The sequence below is a fragment of the Apis dorsata genome, unplaced genomic scaffold (assembly GCF_000469605.1).
Source record: "Apis dorsata unplaced genomic scaffold, Apis dorsata 1.3 scaffold_1109, whole genome shotgun sequence".
Taxonomy (NCBI): Eukaryota; Metazoa; Arthropoda; class Insecta; order Hymenoptera; family Apidae; genus Apis; species Apis dorsata.
Window position 1 is genome coordinate 72,038 of NW_006264207.1, and position 20,610 is coordinate 92,647.

Here is a 20,610-nt window from a genome sequence, read left to right on the forward strand (position 1 = left end):
TATTTATATAATATATAATATATATATATTCTTTTAATATTTTGTTTAAGACCATATATATTGTTTCCATTGTAGATAGATTATATTTATTATATTTATATATTTATATATTTAGATATATTTAGATTATATGGTTGATTATTTTTTCAAAGTATTATAATTACTACTCCAGCTAGAATAATTACATTTCCAAAACAATTTTCTATCATTGTTGTCTCTTGCGTCTATATAAGTTTTGAACTCGCCTTGTGGAGTTCTTAAAATAAAAATTCTTTATACTTCATTGAATATGATACTCTTTAAGTATTTCAATACTTTTTTTGTACATTTCCAGTAAATTGTAATAGGACTCAAATAAAAACACTGATTCACTATGTATTCAACAATAATGCTGGTTGCAATATTGGAGCGATAGCTAAATATAATAATCCGCTTATTAAATTTTTTATAAGGAATTTGCATCATTTTGTTTAATATTTTTCCCTATTTCTTTCCCTATTTTCAGTTCAAATTCTACAAACATTAATATTAGTTTACAACTCTGCATCCCAAATTTTTCTAATAATTTTAGAATATATTTATTTTGATTTAATTCAATGTTTCCTATATCATTGTTTCTTATAACATTAATTCCTAAAATTTGGATTGATTGGATCTTAATCTTATAAAAAATTTTTATTTTAAGATATTTAAGATATTTAAGATATTTAATTATTTATATTTTTAATTGTATTGAATCTATTTAATTTCATATCATATCCAATATTTATATCATTAGATATGATTAATAAATCATCTATATAAATAATATCATCCATGTAATAATAATTTCTTAACATTAAAACTAACAAATGCACAAGAGTCTATATTAGATTTTATATTATTATATTAGATTTTTACATACACGAACTAGACAAATATTTAATTTTTTGTTCTAATTTTTATGTTTTAAACTTTTTATGTTTTAATTCATATAAGAATTTTTAGAGAAGATATTTGATTTTTATATTTTGTTATAAGAATAGTTCAAATTATTATAAATATAGATTATTTCTTTTAAATTATTTTGAATATATTTATAAACTAATATATAATCTAGTTGATGTATATTAATATATATGTATTGCTTCCGATTGAGACAGATAAAAATAAAGTTCATATCGTCTCGTATTTTGCCTAATTATACTTTCTCATAATTTATACCATATTTTTGTTCATAATCTCGAATTCGTAATAATCTTATTTTATATTTGTCTATAAGTTCATCGTGATTTCTTTTTATTTTAAGTACTCAATTGATTAATACTTTTCATATTCTATCTCCATAATCACTAGTCAAAATTGTTTATCACTTTTATTTTCAATTTTATTTGGAATTAATATTTCATAAATTATCTTCGAAATTATTTCAATAGTCTTTCTTATCCTATATTTATCATTTTTAATCTATTATACTTTTAACTAATAATTGTTTTATCATTTAAGTATTTTTTATTCTTTCTTTTCTTCTTTTGCGTCTTCTTTTGCAAGAAATTGTATCTTCTTTTTTTCTTTTGATAATATTTTATCATTTATTTTATCATATATTTTATCATTTTATTATGAAATCATTTATGTTTTATATATTATTATTTCCTTTAAACAGAAAATCTATAGTTATATTTTCTTCTTTTCTATAAAGGATTTCTTTATATATATCAATATCAGGCAATCATAATCTATATGCCTTGGATTCGCTTGAGTATGATTATATGTATATGATTTATCCTTTTAATTAAATTTTCTTATTCCAAAAATAATATTTTCTTCTTTAATGGCTTTATATACAATGCTTTGCAATGGCTTTATATTCAAATCCGGATGACTTTTTATAAATCCGACATATAACTTTTTTTTGTTATATGATTCCATAGGAATATTATTTAATTCAAAATTCAGATTCAAAATCTATTTCTAATATAATTTATTGTATTTATCTTTTCAGCTCACAATAACTGTCTTGGATAACTTTTATTATAATATCATATATCTTGCCATTTTTATTAGAATTTTTTTCAATCACAATTAAAAAGAATCAAAATACGATAACAAAATTTTTCAAATTTATCCAAAGTTGAAATTTAAGAATTCATAATGAAATTTAAGATTCATAATTATTCGAAATAAATATTGATATAAAAATAATTATTAAAGATAGTCCAAAACTTTTTAAGAATAGAAATGCTTTGAAAATAAATGAAAAAAAATACAATTATAACATCTTTTTTTTTTTAAATTATCTAATTTTGTTCCGTTATATCATTTTATTAAAATTTAGAATTTAGTTAAAATAAATGTTAAAAAAAATTTTTCAACTACAAACATAACAATTATGGAAATATATTTGTTTCAATCTTTCGAAAAATAGCATTTCTGAAATGTATTTTTTCGTTATTTTTAATATTTAACGTTTAATGGTTATAAACGATAATTAAATATTCTCGATAAATTTTGCATAAAATGTATTTGTTTGTATGTGTATTTTTAAAAGTTATTAGAAAATATCAAAAATAAATACATAAAAATTTTGAAAGTTATAATTAATATACATCAAACATATACAATTGTTTCTTACGATAATGTATATTTTCAAAGTTGAATATTTAATTAAATTTAGAAAGTTGAATATTTAATTTTATTGGAAAGAATTTACTTAAAAGCGTTTTGAAATTGTATAGTGCTAAAAAAAAATTTTATTAACTACAAATATATACAATAATTATATAATTATACCTGTTTTAAATTTTTAAAAGATATACTTTGTCAAATGTATTTTTTTTTTTTTTGCATTACGATATTTATAAAATAAAAGTCACAATATTGTAAATTTTGCATAAATGTATTTGCTAATATAAAATATTAAAAATGAATATATAAAAATTTGTTATCAATATTTAGCAATTTAGATTATAATAATTAATGCAACAAATATGTTTTTTATGGTCACATATATTTGTGAATTTGAAATCTATTCATATTCAATAGTTATTATTAATTATTTATATTTTTAATAAAAGTTATTAAAAAATTATAATTTATATATTTTATTAAAAATTATAATATTAAAAAAGAATATAATAATTTAAATTATTATTATTATATATTTTTAATTATAAGATTATAATCAATTACAATAATTACAATTACAAAGAAATATAGTAATCTTAATTATTTATTAAATTTTATTTTTTAATCAATTAATTAATTATAAAATAAACGTCATACATAAAAATGGTTATCAAAATCGAAAAATCTATGATCAAAAAATTCTATATAATAGTTTCTTTCATAATAAATAATTTATATATAATATATTTTTCTCCTTTTTTGATCGTTTTGAATCATTACAACATCGTTCAGATCTGTATTTCATATTTAATCATATTTAATCATATTTATTTGCTTCCTGATAATTATATATTAAGAAATGTAAAAAAATTAAATAAAATAAATTATTTTGTAAACATTCTTGAAATATATTTTTTTGCATTATCGGATATATTTTATATATGTGATATATTTTATTTGTTTTCTAATTTCTTTCTCAACTCAGATTTTATAATTTCGAATCTATTCTTTATCATTGTTATCTCTATATATCTGATCAAAAAAAATAATGAAATATCTCTACTATTTAATAGTAGATATTCTCTCATGATTTTATTGTAAGTATTGATGTGTACTATTTCTAAAATTTTTCTTTCTCTTTGAGCAATTCTTAAATTTAATTATATGAATTTTTCTTAAATGACATCTCATATTCAAAATTTCATAATTATTTACTAAGTTTTTTCTTTCCAAATTCTGGTTGAAACGATTTATTTTTTCATGCCATTTAAAATAGTTTTCTTCGATGTTCATTGTTTTATTACTTTATTATATAATATATACTTTATTATATAATTTATTATATAATAATATAATATATACATTGTTTTATTCATTATTTTTATTGTATAACATATTTCATAAACAGTATGCAATTCTATTTTGCGAAATATTTTAAATATTATTTCTATATTTTTTTATTTTATAAATCCGAATTTAGAAAGTTTTTATTAAATTATTACAACATGAATTCTTGAACTTTGTAATTTCGAAAATGTTTAACTGAATTTTTGTAAAACAGAATTTTTGTTTTGAAAACTTTATAAGTTCACTCAGTGATAACATAAACATAACCTTCATTAGCATATAAACTTTGATCATTTAAAATAAAATTTTGTTAACAACGAATTTTGTAATAAATCAATTTCATTACTATGTTATAGCTTTACGAAAGTTAGAGTTAACATTTTTTATTATTTGGATAAAAAACAAATTGTCTTAAATCTGGCATGTACGTAACATTACATAACCTAACTTTATTAAGTATTTTTAAATATCAATTTCTTCTAATATTTTTAAATTTATTAATTTAACATCATCTATGCCTTCGCATTACACAGATTCTTTTGCAGCTGTATATATTAATATTAATATATCATATAATATTAATATAATTAATATTAATATTAATGTATGATAATCAATATATATTGATTAATTTTAATAAATTTGTTGCATACATATATGACATGTATTACTGTTTATATTAATATAATATTACTAATATGCAATTTGCATTTTGATTTTTAAATTAATTTTTTAATTAAATTTCCAATTCTATTATAATTTTAGTTTTAAGAAATTTATAATAAATTATCCCTAGATTTTATGTACGAAAATTTTTTTATTCTGATAGAAGAAAATTCAATAACAATAATTGAAAATAATTCAGAAATATTTTCTTCTTTTAATTTTTCTGCTATTTATAAATTTATTTATTATTATATATTCTCGCATTTGCACATTTGCTTTTTTCATTATTCTGTATAGTTATTTATAAGAAATGGATTTTTTTATTGGATCTTTCAATTCATGAATCCCTTAAAGTTTCCCATGCTATTTTTCAAATATCGCATTTTTTAATGTTATTAATTTAATTTTTACCAATGCTTAAGAACATTAGAACCAATCTTTTCCATTTTTTCCATTTTTTTCATTTTTGATGTTCAATTGCGTTTGTTTTTTTTAAATACATTCATTAACATATAAATATAAATCATTACATATTATTATATTTTTCATTTGAATTTTCCATTTATACTTATTTATAATTTTTTTCGTTTAATTCTATGATTAATATTAATATGATAGATATATATTCTCATTTTTCATACATGCGGTATATTATAATAATTGCAGAGATGCTATTAATACTGGTAAATATGATGATTATTTTCAATAGCGAAGAATGTAAGTAATGAATGTAGGAAAAAAATTTTTTTAAATTAATTCTTCTATTAAATTACAAATAATTAGTTGACTAATATTGATGATTATATAATGAAGTGAAGAATAAATATATTAATTCAATGTTATATCGTTTTCGTATTATTTTTCAGTTTAATATTAATCTATCAAAAATGAATTTAATGCTAAGAAAAAATACTAGAGTAGCATTAATATTAAGAATAAAAGAATTCAGTAGTATATTTCAAAACTTGAGTTGAATTTTCGATGAATGATTAATTTTATCTATTTATTTAATGAATTGTTTTTAATTTAATATTTATCGTTTTTATTTTTCTATTCCAAATACATATTATCTATCATTTATTAGAAAAATTAGAAAATTATTAGTTAGAAAAATTTTATATTTATTTTCTTATTTATTTTAAACATTATTTGTTTTGAACAATGAATAAATTAGATTCATTGATTCTATATAAATAGCAACTAATTAGTTGTTTATTCATTTAAGAATAAAGAATAATTCGATATAATTTTTTTTCAATAAAAATATATTCAATATACTTTCCTCAATATTTGGACTTACTTATTTAATTCAGCCATCATGGTTCGACTAGACTTCATAATTGATTAATTTTTTTCAAATTTTTTGTTAATTCCTTAATAAAGTTCTAAGTTTTTGAAAAGAAAAATATTGTTTGAAATTAGAAAATCATTAATTAATCATATCAGTATTCTCTCATTACTCCATATAAATTAAACAAAAATTATTATTTTTTTATTTCTATATGACAATATATGACAATATTCGATCGTTTTGAGTGCTTGTTACGCAAAAATATTTATCTTTAACAAAGTTAGACATTTCATGAATTTTTCGGATCTATGGAATGCGAAAATAAAATATAAAAACAAAAAATTAAACATGGTTTCTATATTCAATCCTTCACGCAACAAGATAGAACATTACATCATTCAAATTATATGGAATCTAAAGTCACGTTTGCAGATTCTATGAGGAGGATAGGAACTATTAGAAAAATCTAAGTCGATTTCTGATCTAATAATTCAGAAATCTATGCTATTCGGAAGGCTTATTAAAAAAAACTGCCGACTGCATATTAGAAATAGAAATTAAATGATTATTGTTTCAAAAAGATATCAAATACTATCGAGCATTTAACACAATCCAACAAATAAAATACATATAAAGATATATATCTGCATACGATGATAAATAAATTAGAAACAATACCACGAATAGAATTCGCGATAATCTACTTCCAATCAAATTACAACCGATTGACAAGCATTAAATTGCTTCTAATAACAAAAAGACCAGGATAGAATGAGATTCCAAAGATACAAATTTGCAATTCGAACATTAATTAATTCAACATTACTAAAAGATATCAAAGAAATATCTATCAAAGCAATGGCACGTGTTATCGATCAATATAATCAGCAATTAATTCAGAAATAAAAGCATTTATCCAGATATGCTCCAGTAACTGAAACAAATGTAACTTAATTGTGAAAGAAAAAAATATAATTGTGAAAGATTTATCAGCCATATGTTAATCTAATTATATTAGTCAAAAAAAAGATCAGCCTTATATACTATTATATAATATATAGTGTCGATTTAAGATATTATCAAATTTTGAAGAAATTAGTACTAAAAATAACTTTCGTAACATCAAATGAATATTATAAATTTTTACGAATGCACCAGTCGTTTTTTTAAAAATTAATTAGCATTATTCTAGGAATGTTTTGCCATAAGATAGATTTCTGTATGTAAATATATGTATAATTTTGTATGTATATTCTGGATATAAATATTAATGAATATAGTTAAAGGATTATAATGTCTGAAATTTAGCTCAAAGAAACTGCAAAAGAACGATTTTATAAAATTGGAAAGTGCTAATTCTAATTCTACTCATTTCTGAAAATAATAATTAAATATATCTGGAAGAAAAAAAATAACTACTTCAAGAATGTTCAGTTCTACTAATATCAAAGAATAATTCTTATAATTCTACTTATAATTGTATTCAGAATTGCAGACTCAGAAATGCAAGTTCCATGAAATTGAAAAAATTCTTCCAATCTCTGCGGATAGAACACAATGGATGTATATTATAGCAGATTTAAAATCACATTGAATTTCACATACAACTATAACTATAAACTATAACTATAACACTATAATAATAACTATAATTATAAACTCTAATGCGAGAAATATTATTTATTACAAGAAAACAGATTAAGAAGAATTTACATTTATGTGAATTGTAGCAACATTAAAATGCATCATAAAAAATCAACAACAGATACAAAAAGAATAATACGATAGACTACTATGAGAGACTGTAATATCAAAAGCAAAATATAATAAAAATTGAAATTACTAGCGAAGAGCCGATGATTGTTGAAAATCATCCTCAAAGTTTAAAAGGAATGTAGTCATTCAGAATGTACAGAATGGTGTCCAATGATTATTATGAAATAAAAGATTTACGAGAAGAAGGCAGAGAAACTAAAAGAATGATTAATGGTGAAAACTAAAGCCCTGAATTACTAGTCAATAAGATGAAAAAAAGTATTTACTTATATATTTTTTTTAGTAGATTGCAATAGATCAATATTTCATTTATTTATATTATAGATCAATATTTATATTATAGATCAATAATCAATGTTTGATATTAATCTAAAGTCTCTGGTAATAAATGGAATGATTTGCCGTTGTATGAGAAATTGTTACAATTGTCATGTCTATAATAATAAGATTGCGAAGCAAATTAATTTGACCTCGAGAAATGGCATCAGTTAAAACCAATATACCGATGAGCGATGATATTTGTCGATGTTTGCATGGTTATTGACTTGTTAAATTATTATCAATATATTTAATAATTATTGACTTAATTATCTGCCATTGTAAGAATTAAATGCTATTTTTGTATAAAAGAATATCTTTATATCGCTGAAGAAAAAATTCAGAAAATAATTGAAAAATGCATTGCCAAAATTAACAAACTGCAATATATTTTTAGATCATTTGCGAATTTATATTGCGAATTTTTCCGCAATTACTGGGAATACTACCGAAATCTTATCAGTTTTAAAATGCCATAAAGTAAAAAAAATTGTATATTTTATATTATGTAATTATATTTGTATATTTATTCGTATTTGATTTATTTTTGTTTTAAAAACTCACATTATAAGAATAAGAATGAAAATTATAATAGAATAATGTAAAATGCTAAATAACGCATAGACAACGTAAAAAAAAACGCTAAAAATTCACATATGATATTTAAAACTTTTCTCCGTTCATAAACAATGAAATCTTGAAAGTGAAATAAATTAAAAATAAAATTCAAGGAAAAAGAAAATTAGAAATATTCATAGAAAAGCACAAATCGTGAGCGAAACATCTTTAATAAACTCAATCTTTTTTTGATTGTTTGTTTTTTAAAAATTTTTGATGATTTATTCATTAATTTAAACAATAAGTTTACCTGTGATTATAATTCAAATAAATATACGTTTTTACGATTTTGAAATAATATAGAAGAAAATTTAAAATTTTAATTATATGATATGAAATAATTTAATGTAATTATAGCTTTAAAAATATCTTCTTGTTTTTTCAATCTATAAATGTTATAGTGAAATTATGAAATGAAAAATATATTATCTTTTTAATGACATCATAGCTTAATATAGATATACAAATATACAATGATAGTTAAATCATAATCCTCCAATAAAACCGATATATTCACTTTTATTAAAAAATATATCAGATAATATTTATATAATATAGTTTTAATAATAAAATTTTGCATACAAAATAATGATATTGTATATTAACAATCAAAATCTATTGTTTACTAAAGAATATATTGATCGATATGTATGATTGATGATAATGTTCAATTTCAATTTAGAAGCTTATATATTTGAACATTTTGCAAGAAATTGTGTTAAAAAATATTTAAAAAATAAATATATATCACAATATATTTATATTGTACTAATTATTCATTGTGCTATTTATTAATCATATTTATATTCATTCTTACTAAAAATCATAGTTTTATAAAATTCATCATTTATATCACAACGAACAAATTTCATTATATTTTAAGATGTTTTAATTATATTGTTCAAGACAAAGTAAATTTTAATTATCTTTATATTTCAAGTAAAGAATTTTCAATTTTTCGAATGATTCACAAAATTTTTAGACATTATTTAAAATTATAGCATTTATAGAGATAAATTATAGGAATTTTTGTATATTTCTAATTCCATAGAATATAAATATTCCAAATGGCTTAAGTATGATGAAAAAAAAAATATATAATATATTACTTATATAAAATACAATATATAAAGATACAATATAACTGTAAATTGAAATTTTAAAATAAGATATACATAAATTTTCAAAATTTTAAAAAATAGTTTTATTTATTCAAAGAAAGTAGTAAATATATTATATTTATATTTATATTTATTCATTATTTGTAATATTTAATATAATTTTTTATCAATAAAAAAATACTTATTATGTTTAACATATTTTCGAATCTTATGTTGCTTAGACTCAATCGTGCTCGGCAGCAGGAATCAATATGATATCGTCTCAATTTGATTAGGCTATGCGCTTTATGATTAAATATTTTTTTTTAATAACTCTTTAAAAAAGTCTTAACGAAATTTTTTCCGAAACAGTGTTACTTGAAATTATTTCAAGAATCTCAGGAGTTTAGGAATATTTTAATATTTTTGGGGTACGCTATATATTGTGTCATTTTTTCATTTTTCATAAACAATTTTAAGAATTTTCAATATTTCATAATCAATATTTCCGTTAAGATATCTTTTATAATAATGTAATATTATTTATGTTATTTTCTTAACTATTTTTAAACTTATTTTGGGTACATATCTGATAAAAAATTACGAATATTAAAAATATTTTGACTCACTTTCTTTCACGGTTTTATGTGACATATCTTATTAATATTATTATTTTCCTATTCAAATATTTATAACTTCAATAATTTATCAAAAATAATAATAAACAAACAATAAATAAAAAAACATATAAAAATAAAAAAGACAAAATATAAATTTGTTTTTCATTATTATCACAATATTAAGATATAATATTCATCAAAAATTTTATTTCTTAACTTTTTTCTTATTTAATGTATTATATTTATAAACATTGTATTTTGTAATTTACATAATTCATAAAAGTAAACAAATTAAAAACAGAAAAAAGTTTTACAAAATGAAAAATTTTATAATTTTTATTACTATACTTTTATGTATTGCATTGTATTGCATTATTTTTTAATAAATGTATTAATTAATGTAATAAATTAATGTAATAATTTAATAAATGTTTAATAAATATATATAATAAAAATATTATGAAGATATTTGATCGTGCTCAATTAAATTTATCAATTGATTAATTATCATTCTTCTTCCATTTCGAATCACATTGATTATTCAATATATTATTTCAAATCAAATTACATACAAGAAAAGATAAATGCCTTCATAAATATCAAATTGAGTTACTTTATTAATTTATCATAACTGGTAAGTCATTATTTTTAATTATCAAACATCAAAAAATCAATTTCTATTTAACAAACATTTATTTTTGAATCAAATAAATATATATTTAAAATACATATATATATATATATTCGTATGATTTTACTCATAAAATATTATGTACTTAAAATGATTTCGAATTAATAATATGTGATTTTCTTTTTTTTTTTTTGTTATTATTCGTTTTCACTCAGTCAATTTTAATAAATTTTATTTCTTTATTTTTTTATTTGTTATTTCTACTGGTATTTAAGGTATTCTGGATAAAACTCTAATTTCTAATTAAACAATTTTTAATTATTTTCGATCTAATTTCTAATATCTTGTAATCTGAGTTTAATACTTTTATGAAAAAAAGTGAAATAATAATAAATTGATGCATAAAAAATATATTATTTTATTATATTATATTATTTTATAAAAAATATTAAATTAAGAACAAGAACTAGGATTAATTTATGAAGTGACCACAATAATTCAAACTTCATTCCCTATTCACTAATAGTTTCATTATTCTCAATAATTTTCGATTTTTCAATTTATTTTATTAGTATATATATATTAATAGTAATTTATATGTAGATATAATTTTTTTAATTGTTCGAAAGGTTCAGACATAATAACAATGACTATTTCATAAGTTATATTTATGATCGATCATTAAAGAAATGGTCGCAAAAGTCACATTCTGACATGTCACATTCTAACATCTAAGGTTCATTTATTTCATCTCTTTTTTTTCATCTCCATTTAATTTTTGTCGAAAATAAATGAAAGAAAAAAAAGTTTGAGATAGTTTCAAAAAATCAATCAGTCACCACAAAATCAATAAAAATTCAAAATCGTCAATCAACGCGAAATTAATAAAAATTTAATTAAATTAATTATTAAAAAAAAATTAGTAATTCATCATTGAGAAATATGGATATAATATTAAATAAAATCGCCACCAAGGCATCACTAAATCATTTAAATTTATTATATAAATAATTAAATACACTATTAGATGATTCTTTAAGCATTATCATAGTTATCAATTTAAATATCTTTTGTAATTAATTAAAGTCGCAGTGATTTGATTTTAATTTTTTATTAAATACAAAGTTTTTCTATAATATTTGCGATTTTTTTTATAATAATTGCGATTTATTTTCAACCGAATCTATAATTATATTTAACTAACTTTTTTTTCAAAACATTTTCTAATTAACTTTCCAATTAGCTTTTTTTATTACCTTACTTTAATAAGTTATTTTAATAAATTTAAAATATATTATTATATATATACATATGTAATTTAGTATTTCATAAAAAAAATTTTTAATTTTCTATAGCATAAAATTATTATTTTAAAAAATATTTTAATTCAGATATATATAGTATGCATATTTATATTTATATGTATATTTATACATATATAAATATATACATATATTTTTTAAATATTCACAAAAAAAAAGAATTTAATACCTTAGATTATGCAATCTTGGCGAAAATTCAATAAAATTATCTCTTTCTATCTAATGATTATAATATTCAATCATTAACATTTTAAAACAAAAAATTATTCAAAAATACCAAAAAATTTCTATAAAAATCTTAGGAGTAATTAAATCATTAGATCATTTAGAAATAAAGTTAAGAAATAAAAAAATCTCTATACAAATTGAAAAAATATTGAATTTAAAAAAAATAAAAATATCTTCTTAACTAACAGTTTTATATCATAAAAACTTAATATTTTTTCATAAAAAAACAAAGTCTTTCCAATTCAAAATTTTTCAAAGTTCATCCAATGGCATATTATAAAATATGGTTCAATTTGAAAAATAAAGAAAAAAAAAGAAAAGAAAAAAAAAGAAAAAAAAAGAAAAATAAAAAAAATATTAAAATTAAAAATTGATAAATAAAAGTTTATGAAAAAAGTATCATAAAAATATCAAAAAGAAATAAACGCAAGAGAGCAAAGAAGTAGAACTATGATGACATTCCTAAGAAAATTAGGACAAAATATAAATGCATGATAAAGATAAGATATAAAGAAAATAAAAAAAAGAAAAAAGTAGTATAAAGAAGAAAAAAAGAAGAAAAGAAAGAAAAGAAAGGAAGAAAAAAAGGTGGAATTTTGAAAAAATATAAAATGTCAATTAATAAATAAAAAAGAAAATAAAAAATTAATACAAAAATAAGAAAATACATAATAAACAAAAAAAGAAATATAAAAGTACAAAAAGAAGAAAAAAAGAATAAATACTAAAAGAAAATTTTTAAATTTTATAAATAAAACCAAAATAGCATAAAAAAAACAAATATGAAAAATATTTACAAAAACAAAAGAAAGAAGAAGAAAATAAAAAAGAAAAGAATAAAATTATAAATTATAGAAGCAAAATAAGAATTATGAGAGATGAATGAAGAGAAAAAGAAATAGAAAAGGAAAGAAAAAGAGGAAAAATATACATATATTAGTTTATATATAGGAATATAAAAATAAATTATGATTAAATAAATAAAATAAGTTTAATAAGACAAATTATAATATGAAAAAATAATATATTATGTTATTTTTTATGTCTCATAAATCTTACATTATATAATAATAAAACAATAAACAGTTAAATATATTTGATTTATATAACAGTCAAATGATATATTGTTTATTTATTGTTTGATATTTCTCAAATAAGTTATATGATTGGCCAATTTTTTTTATTAATAATTTATTAATAAAACTATAACAAAAAGGAAAATTAAAGAAAAATTTCCAATTAATGGATGTTCTCATATTTTAAAATATTCTATATAATATTTATATATATAGAATATTTATATTATATATATTATATATATAGAATATTTATATAGAATATTATATAGAATATTTTTAAATATTCTATATAAAACATAATATTTATATCTATAATATTTCATATTTCAATATTATCTGTTTTAATAACATTTTGTTATTTATTTCATAACTCAATATTTCATTATTTTATTTTTTATTTATTTAAGACCATAAATATTTGATAGAATTAATAACAAGACTTTATAGTGGCATATTTAAATAATATATATTGTATAAATATATTGTATAAGTATATAATACCCAAACAATGTTTACAATCATTCACTATTTAAAGTAAAAGTTTTGTGACAATTTATTTTTTATTAAATCTAATTTTTTCATATCTTACTTAAAATTTTTTTAACTTAAATGAAAATATTTATCTAAAATTCTATTTATACTATTATAGTAAAATATAGTATCATTATTTATCATATAATTCTATACTATATAAAATACTAACACTGTTTTATAAGATATAAATTTTCATTTCAATTTTCGATTTTTTCAAATAATTGTATCAGAATAAAAAATATTTATGTTAAATTTACTTTTATCGAAAAGTATAATATCTCAGAAAATGTTTCCTTTATCAATGTATTCTTTTTCGCAAAATTCAGTCTCTGTTATTAATTAAAAATTAATTTATTAAAACAGTTTCTTATATAATTATTGTATTATATAAAACTATATTTTTGTAAAATTTTTCGATAAGATTCTGAATGAAAATCTTTTTCCTTGCATTCTTGAATATAATTACAAGTTTTAGAGCCAATATTAAAATTAATTTTATTTTAGGAATAATTACCTTTTTTCCTCGATATTTTAATTTCTTTAAAATCGATTTTTACTAATTTTTAGTAATTTTATTTGCAAGATTTCCTATATTATTCCATTTTTTAATAATATATTAAATCATTGATTTATTTCTATTCAACATCTCTTTGTAAAATTTCTTTTCTTTAAAATTTTAATATTCTCTTTTAATATTAATTTTCTCTTGTATTTTTATATTTTGGATTTTTTTCAAATATAATCTATATTTTAAATATAAATAACTAATATACTATACTAAAAATAAAAACTTAAACTTCTTAGTATTAATTCTAATAATATATTATAATTAATATAAATATAATATAATATAATATAAATTTGTAAACATGACTTATCTTTAAGTATTCGAATATTTTTGTGATTTTTTTTTTTTTTTATATATATCTGTATAAAAGAAAAATTTTCTCTAACTTGAATATATCGACTTTATTTTAAAGTTTATATAACCTTGATATTTGTATTTTACTATAGTTATAATATTACTTTAAAAAATTAACTATAATATATATAATTGTTTTCAGCGAGCATTCCAATATTTTGATTACATTAAATATGAAGAAGAATAATATTGAGAATGAGAATAGAGACATTATCAAAAAGAAATTTTTACAATAATACTTTAATATCTTAGCGTCTATTTTAGGATGGAAAATTTTTTAAAAAATGGCATCAAAATCATCTCCCGTTGTCGTTTCTCACTTTTATATATATCATAATAGGAAATTAATGATATAATAATTAGAAATGCATTGATTTTATTTCATGAGAAAATAAAGATATCATCATATGTATCTCATTTATGTTATCATCTGAAACATAAAAATACATTATATAATAATCTATTCTAATGATGACAATAAATTTGATCAATTTTTGATATATATCCATATTATCGACATCAATACTTATAATTAAAAGCAACAAAATCTTATAATGAAAATAAATCATTTATTTAAATTAAATATTTTAAATATTTAATAACTTAATTAGAATATAGATAAAAATATAAAATTATATTATTATATTATAGAATGTTTTGATCGAATATTGAAAGATTTTCAATAAATAACAATTGTAAATGTTTTCTGATAAATAATTTCTTGTTTATTATTAAATAATTATTGTTTGTTTCATCATTATTTTCTAATTTTCATTTAAGTATATTTATTAAAATAAATTTTGAAATAATTAAAAATTTTATAGAAAGCTAGTGATTATTTCTTTTTTCTTATAACATATTACGTTACAGGAAATATGTTTGTATTGAAGTCTCAAAATTTATGTTTCAATAATGGAATTATCACATTAAATATCAATATATTTCAATACAAAATATCGATATTTGAATTGAAAAGTATCGATATTTGAAATATCGATATTATATTGCCCACCATTAATCTATTCTATATATAAATTGTGATAATATATAAATAACCTTAAAAATTTAAATAGAGAAAAATAATTTCTTAATTATTTTAGAACAATTTCTGAATTTATTATTCGTATACATATAATAATTTCTAATTTAAATTGAATTCTATCATTGAAATTTTTTAATAATGGATATTTTAAAAGCAGAAATAATGAAGAAAAGAAAACAGTTGGAGGAAAGTAATGTTTTGGTAATATTTTATTTAATAATCAATTTATAATTTTTTTTAAGTATTTTTTTGTTTTATTTAAAAAATAATATTAAAATAATATTACAGCAAAATAACAAGAAATATTTTAGAAGAAGTGAATTAATGACAAAAGATCAAAAAGTAAAAGAAATACAAGAAAATAATAATGATGATATTAAAATTAATACAATTCAACAACAAGAAGATTCTGTAACTGATGGTAGTTCTGAGCATTTAACATTACCTAGGCACGAAGTAATTAGAAGATTACGTGAAAGAAGTGAACCTATATTATTATTTGGAGAATCAGAAATAGAAGCCTTTAAACGATTAAGAAAATGTGAAATTCTTGAACCTGAAGTAAATAAAGTAAGTAAAATATTTTAAAAGAATAAAATATTTGCAATGATTACTATATAATGGTTATTTTAAATTAAAGGGTTTTAGAAATGATTTTCAAGAAGCTATGGAACAAGTAGATCAAGCATATTTGAATGAAATATTAGCTTCTTCTAAACCTCAAGATCGCGATGGAAAAGGAGATGTACATGTGCCAGATGAAGGAGTTACTTATGAAGATTTACAAAAAATGTCTATAAAATTAAATAAGGGTGACAGAGATTTTGATTTAAATGTCATTACACAATTCATACAATTCTTAGTACAAATGTGGGGTAATCAATTAAATAGTAGAAGTACTGCAGAAAAAATGAGCACCAGAGGAAAAATGGCTAGTGCTACTTATGCCCAAACAAGAGAATATTTAAAACCTCTTCTTAGAAAATTAAAAAATAAATCCCTTCCAGAAGATATTACTGATAGTTTAACTGATATTGTAAAACATTTACTTGAACGTAATTATATATTAGTAAGTATATTAATAACTTTATATAATATATATATAATTTTAAAATAATATATATATTATAAGTTTTTTATTATAGGCAAGTGATGCATATTTACAAATGGCAATAGGAAATTCTCCATGGCCTATTGGAGTAACTATGGTTGGTATTCATGCGCGTACTGGAAGAGAAAAAATTTTCTCAAAAAATGTGGCACATGTAATGAATGATGAAACTCAAAGAAAATATATTCAAGCATTAAAAAGACTTATGACCAAGTGTCAAGAATATTATCCTACAGATCCATCTCGTTGTGTAGAATATTCAAAAACATAATATTTTTATATGTAATATACAAATTACATATAATTACATTTTGTATAATATATAATTGTAAAATATTTAACATATAATATACATTATCAATATTTTATTTTTTCTTACTAGCATTATAATTAAATTATATATAAAAAGTAATAAAAATTGTATTTATTTAAAATAGCAAATCAATTTGTATTTGAATATTTATTTTCATATTAAATTAGAACTTATTTGTACTATTTGTATTTATAAATAATAAATTATCTTAATAATAAACATCTTAAAAGTACTTATAATTCTTAAAAATAAAGATAAAAAATTTAAAATAAAATAATTTCTTAAAAATAAAGAAACTTATAAAAATGCAAATTATATTACATATTTTTATATTATATATTATTATTATATTTATATTTTACAATTTTTTTTATTTTATGTTAGATGTTAATTCGTTTGATTTTCTTACTGCAGCTTCAACTGCATTCATCATAGAAGCTCTACAAATATAATTGATAATGTTATAATGCAATGATATATAAAATGATTCATCAGATATTACTATTTTGTTTTATATTATTGTTATTATTGATAATAAAAATTTTTTTAAATAAAATTGAATGATTTTAGAAAGAATACATTCTGATATTATTAGTTTTTTTTTATGTAGTCACGTATGAATCTTTTTTTAAATAGAATTATATATTTTTTATTACATTAATTCATATTTGATTCTCTACATAAAAATATTAACTTATATTCAAAAATTATTAATTTAGAAATATTTTTAAGAAATATTAGACTTAAAATTTAAAATTTATTGTATAAAAAACAAGAAACATACAAAATAATACTTTAATGTTTTCCTTTCATTCAACTATTCTAGATGTTTGATTTCATGTGAAACATTTTTTGTTATAGATAATAATAGGGATGAAAATCAAGATAGTAATATCTGAAGAATCTGTACATAATACTTTCATGGTTATTTTACCTAACTTGTCCACATTCCATAGCATGTACTCCTGTAATAGTTGTACCTCCTGGAGAACATACTTCATCTTTTAATTGACCAGGATGTCTACCTGTTTCTAATACCATTTTACCAGCTCCAACTAATACTTGAGCTGCAAATTTTGTTGCCATTGGTCTTGGAACACCCATCTTCACAGCACCATCTGATAATGCTTCTATAACAAGATATGCCTAGAGAAATTTTATTTAATTTTAATGTTTGTTTTCAAAAAAATATATAATATTAATTATACCTACATAAGCAGGACCAGATCCTGAAAGACCACCTATAGCATTCATAAGAGATTCAGGAACATTTTCAATTACACCAATATATGAAAATAATTTTTCTATTATAGTTTCATCTTGATTTGTTGTATTCATAGAACAATATACTAAACATTAAAAATTATAATTATTATTTTACACAATATTATTTTATGTATTTATATTATCTTATTTTATATCTTATTTTACCTGTTATTCCTTCTCCAACCATCATTGGAGTATTAGGCATACATCTAATTATTCTGGGATATGTAACAATAGATTTAAGTTTCTAAAAATATTATATTAATTATTAAATTTATATTTATTTATACAAACATGGTTTATTTATATTTTTAATAATGATTTTACATTAGCTAAACAATCTAATGTAACTCCTACAAGAACTGAAACAAAAAGAATATGTGAAACTTTGCTTGTCATCGTTTCTTTAATACCCTTAAGTGCGTCATCAAACATATGAGGTTTCATTGCTAAGAATATGATATCACAATTATCTACTACTTCTCCATTTTTTAATGTAGCATGAGCACCAAGATCATTCCAAAAGCCTAAAGTTTTATTTGTACGAGCAGAAACCCAAACATTATCTGGATTTAAAATACCTATAATAAGAATTTAATTGTATTATTATTTTTCGTATTACAATTAATCATTAATTTTATTATAAATTATTTATTATAATATTTTATTAATTATAAGTATAATATTTTATTATAATTATTTATTATAAATTATATTAAAAAACTTTACCTTTACGAATTAAGCCAGCACCAATAGCACTTGCCATATTTCCACCACCAATAAAACCAACTTTATTTGACAATAAATAGCCTTTATCCATATTTATTAAAAAATATTAAATATATATATATATTATTTACAAAATCAAATATGATACAATATATTTATCTTTTGTTCAAAATAATTTTAAAAATTCTAATTAAACTGACATTTAATGGCTTTAATAACATAATATAAAATATGAATAAAATAAATTATTTATTTATTGTTATTAAATATATTCTTAATATTCAATATTAATTATTTATTTATATATTTCAAAATTAAAAAATATATATTAAAAATTTTTTTGAGACATTTTTAAGTGTGATCGAAGAAAAGACACGAAGTATGAAAAGAACATAGAAAGAAACTTAAAAAAAATATATTATTTAGATATCATTAATAGAATTTTTTTATATAAAAATATAATTTCAAAAATATTAGTATAATTTGAAAAAATTGTTCATATTTTCACAAAGATTTATAAATTTATATTCGATATTTCATAATTTTTATAATTTTTTATATGATATAATATATAATACATGTATTGTTTTTTATATTTTATGATTTAATTATTTGTATATTTACATATAAAAAAATAAATTTTTAGTTCAGAATTCAGAGTTTTTATTTTATTTATTCATTATACATGTGAAGTTATATTCATTATATTGATAGTACTTTAATTAATATAGATGTGTTTTACGTGCAATGATTGTTAATTGGTCTGTATTATATTTAAGTCTATTTCTTAAATATAGAAATGTACAGTACAACATGACATGAATTAGTTTAAAAGTACAACATATAACAGATTTATTATAATGGGTAATTGTATGCGAAACGTACTACAAAGGTTACAAAAGAAAAAATGTTCAGAAAAGTAATGATTTTATATAATAAAATATTCGTATTAATAAGAAAATGTTTACTTAATAATAATCTGATTTTTAGGACTATTATTTTGCTTATTTTAGGCCTTGATAATGCGGGAAAAACTTCAGTTTTAAATTGTATCAGTGGAGGTATATATATATATATATATATATATATA

At 18.8% G+C, this 20,610-nt stretch overlaps 3 protein-coding genes across 6 annotated transcripts in view; 2 read left to right on the forward strand and 1 right to left on the reverse strand.

Annotated features, from left to right (window-relative positions):
• Nucleotides 1-15,292: 15,292 nt before the first annotated feature.
• LOC102676487 (pyrroline-5-carboxylate reductase) lies at nt 15,293-19,901 on the reverse strand. 3 transcript variants are annotated; one of them, XM_031514684.1, is made up of 6 exons: nt 19,521-19,900; nt 19,119-19,372; nt 18,957-19,038; nt 18,738-18,874; nt 18,460-18,671; nt 15,293-15,489 (listed from the first exon to the last, which is right to left on the reverse strand). In XM_031514684.1, the coding sequence occupies exons 1-6, from the start codon at nt 19,609-19,611 to the stop codon at nt 15,486-15,488; spliced, it is 780 nt and encodes a 259-aa protein (XP_031370544.1). In that variant the 5' UTR covers nt 19,612-19,900; the 3' UTR covers nt 15,293-15,485. The 3 variants fall into 3 exon arrangements, with proteins under 3 accessions (XP_031370544.1, XP_006624785.1, XP_006624784.1); XM_006624722.2 differs by lacking the exon at nt 15,293-15,489 and adding an exon at nt 17,800-17,965 and having other exon boundaries at nt 18,738-18,844; nt 19,521-19,901; XM_006624721.2 differs by lacking the exon at nt 15,293-15,489 and adding an exon at nt 17,800-17,965.
• Nucleotides 16,225-17,620, forward strand: LOC102676353 (pre-mRNA-splicing factor 18). The gene is made up of 4 exons (XM_006624720.2): nt 16,225-16,302; nt 16,390-16,671; nt 16,742-17,170; nt 17,247-17,620. The coding sequence occupies exons 1-4, from the start codon at nt 16,240-16,242 to the stop codon at nt 17,481-17,483; spliced, it is 1,011 nt and encodes a 336-aa protein (XP_006624783.1). The 5' UTR covers nt 16,225-16,239; the 3' UTR covers nt 17,484-17,620.
• Nucleotides 19,902-20,163: 262 nt separating the features above from the next.
• The window catches only part of LOC102676704 (ADP-ribosylation factor-like protein 13B), a 2,635-nt gene continuing 2,188 nt past the window's right edge, over nt 20,164-20,610 (forward strand). The window contains exons 1-2 of one of the 2 annotated variants that reach the window (XM_006624723.2): nt 20,164-20,439; nt 20,511-20,581. In XM_006624723.2, the coding sequence (XP_006624786.1) occupies nt 20,381-20,439; nt 20,511-20,581 (130 nt within the window). In that variant the 5' untranslated portion in view covers nt 20,164-20,380. The remainder of the gene's footprint in view (nt 20,440-20,510; nt 20,582-20,610) is intronic. The other variant, XM_031514682.1, reaches the window with a different exon arrangement.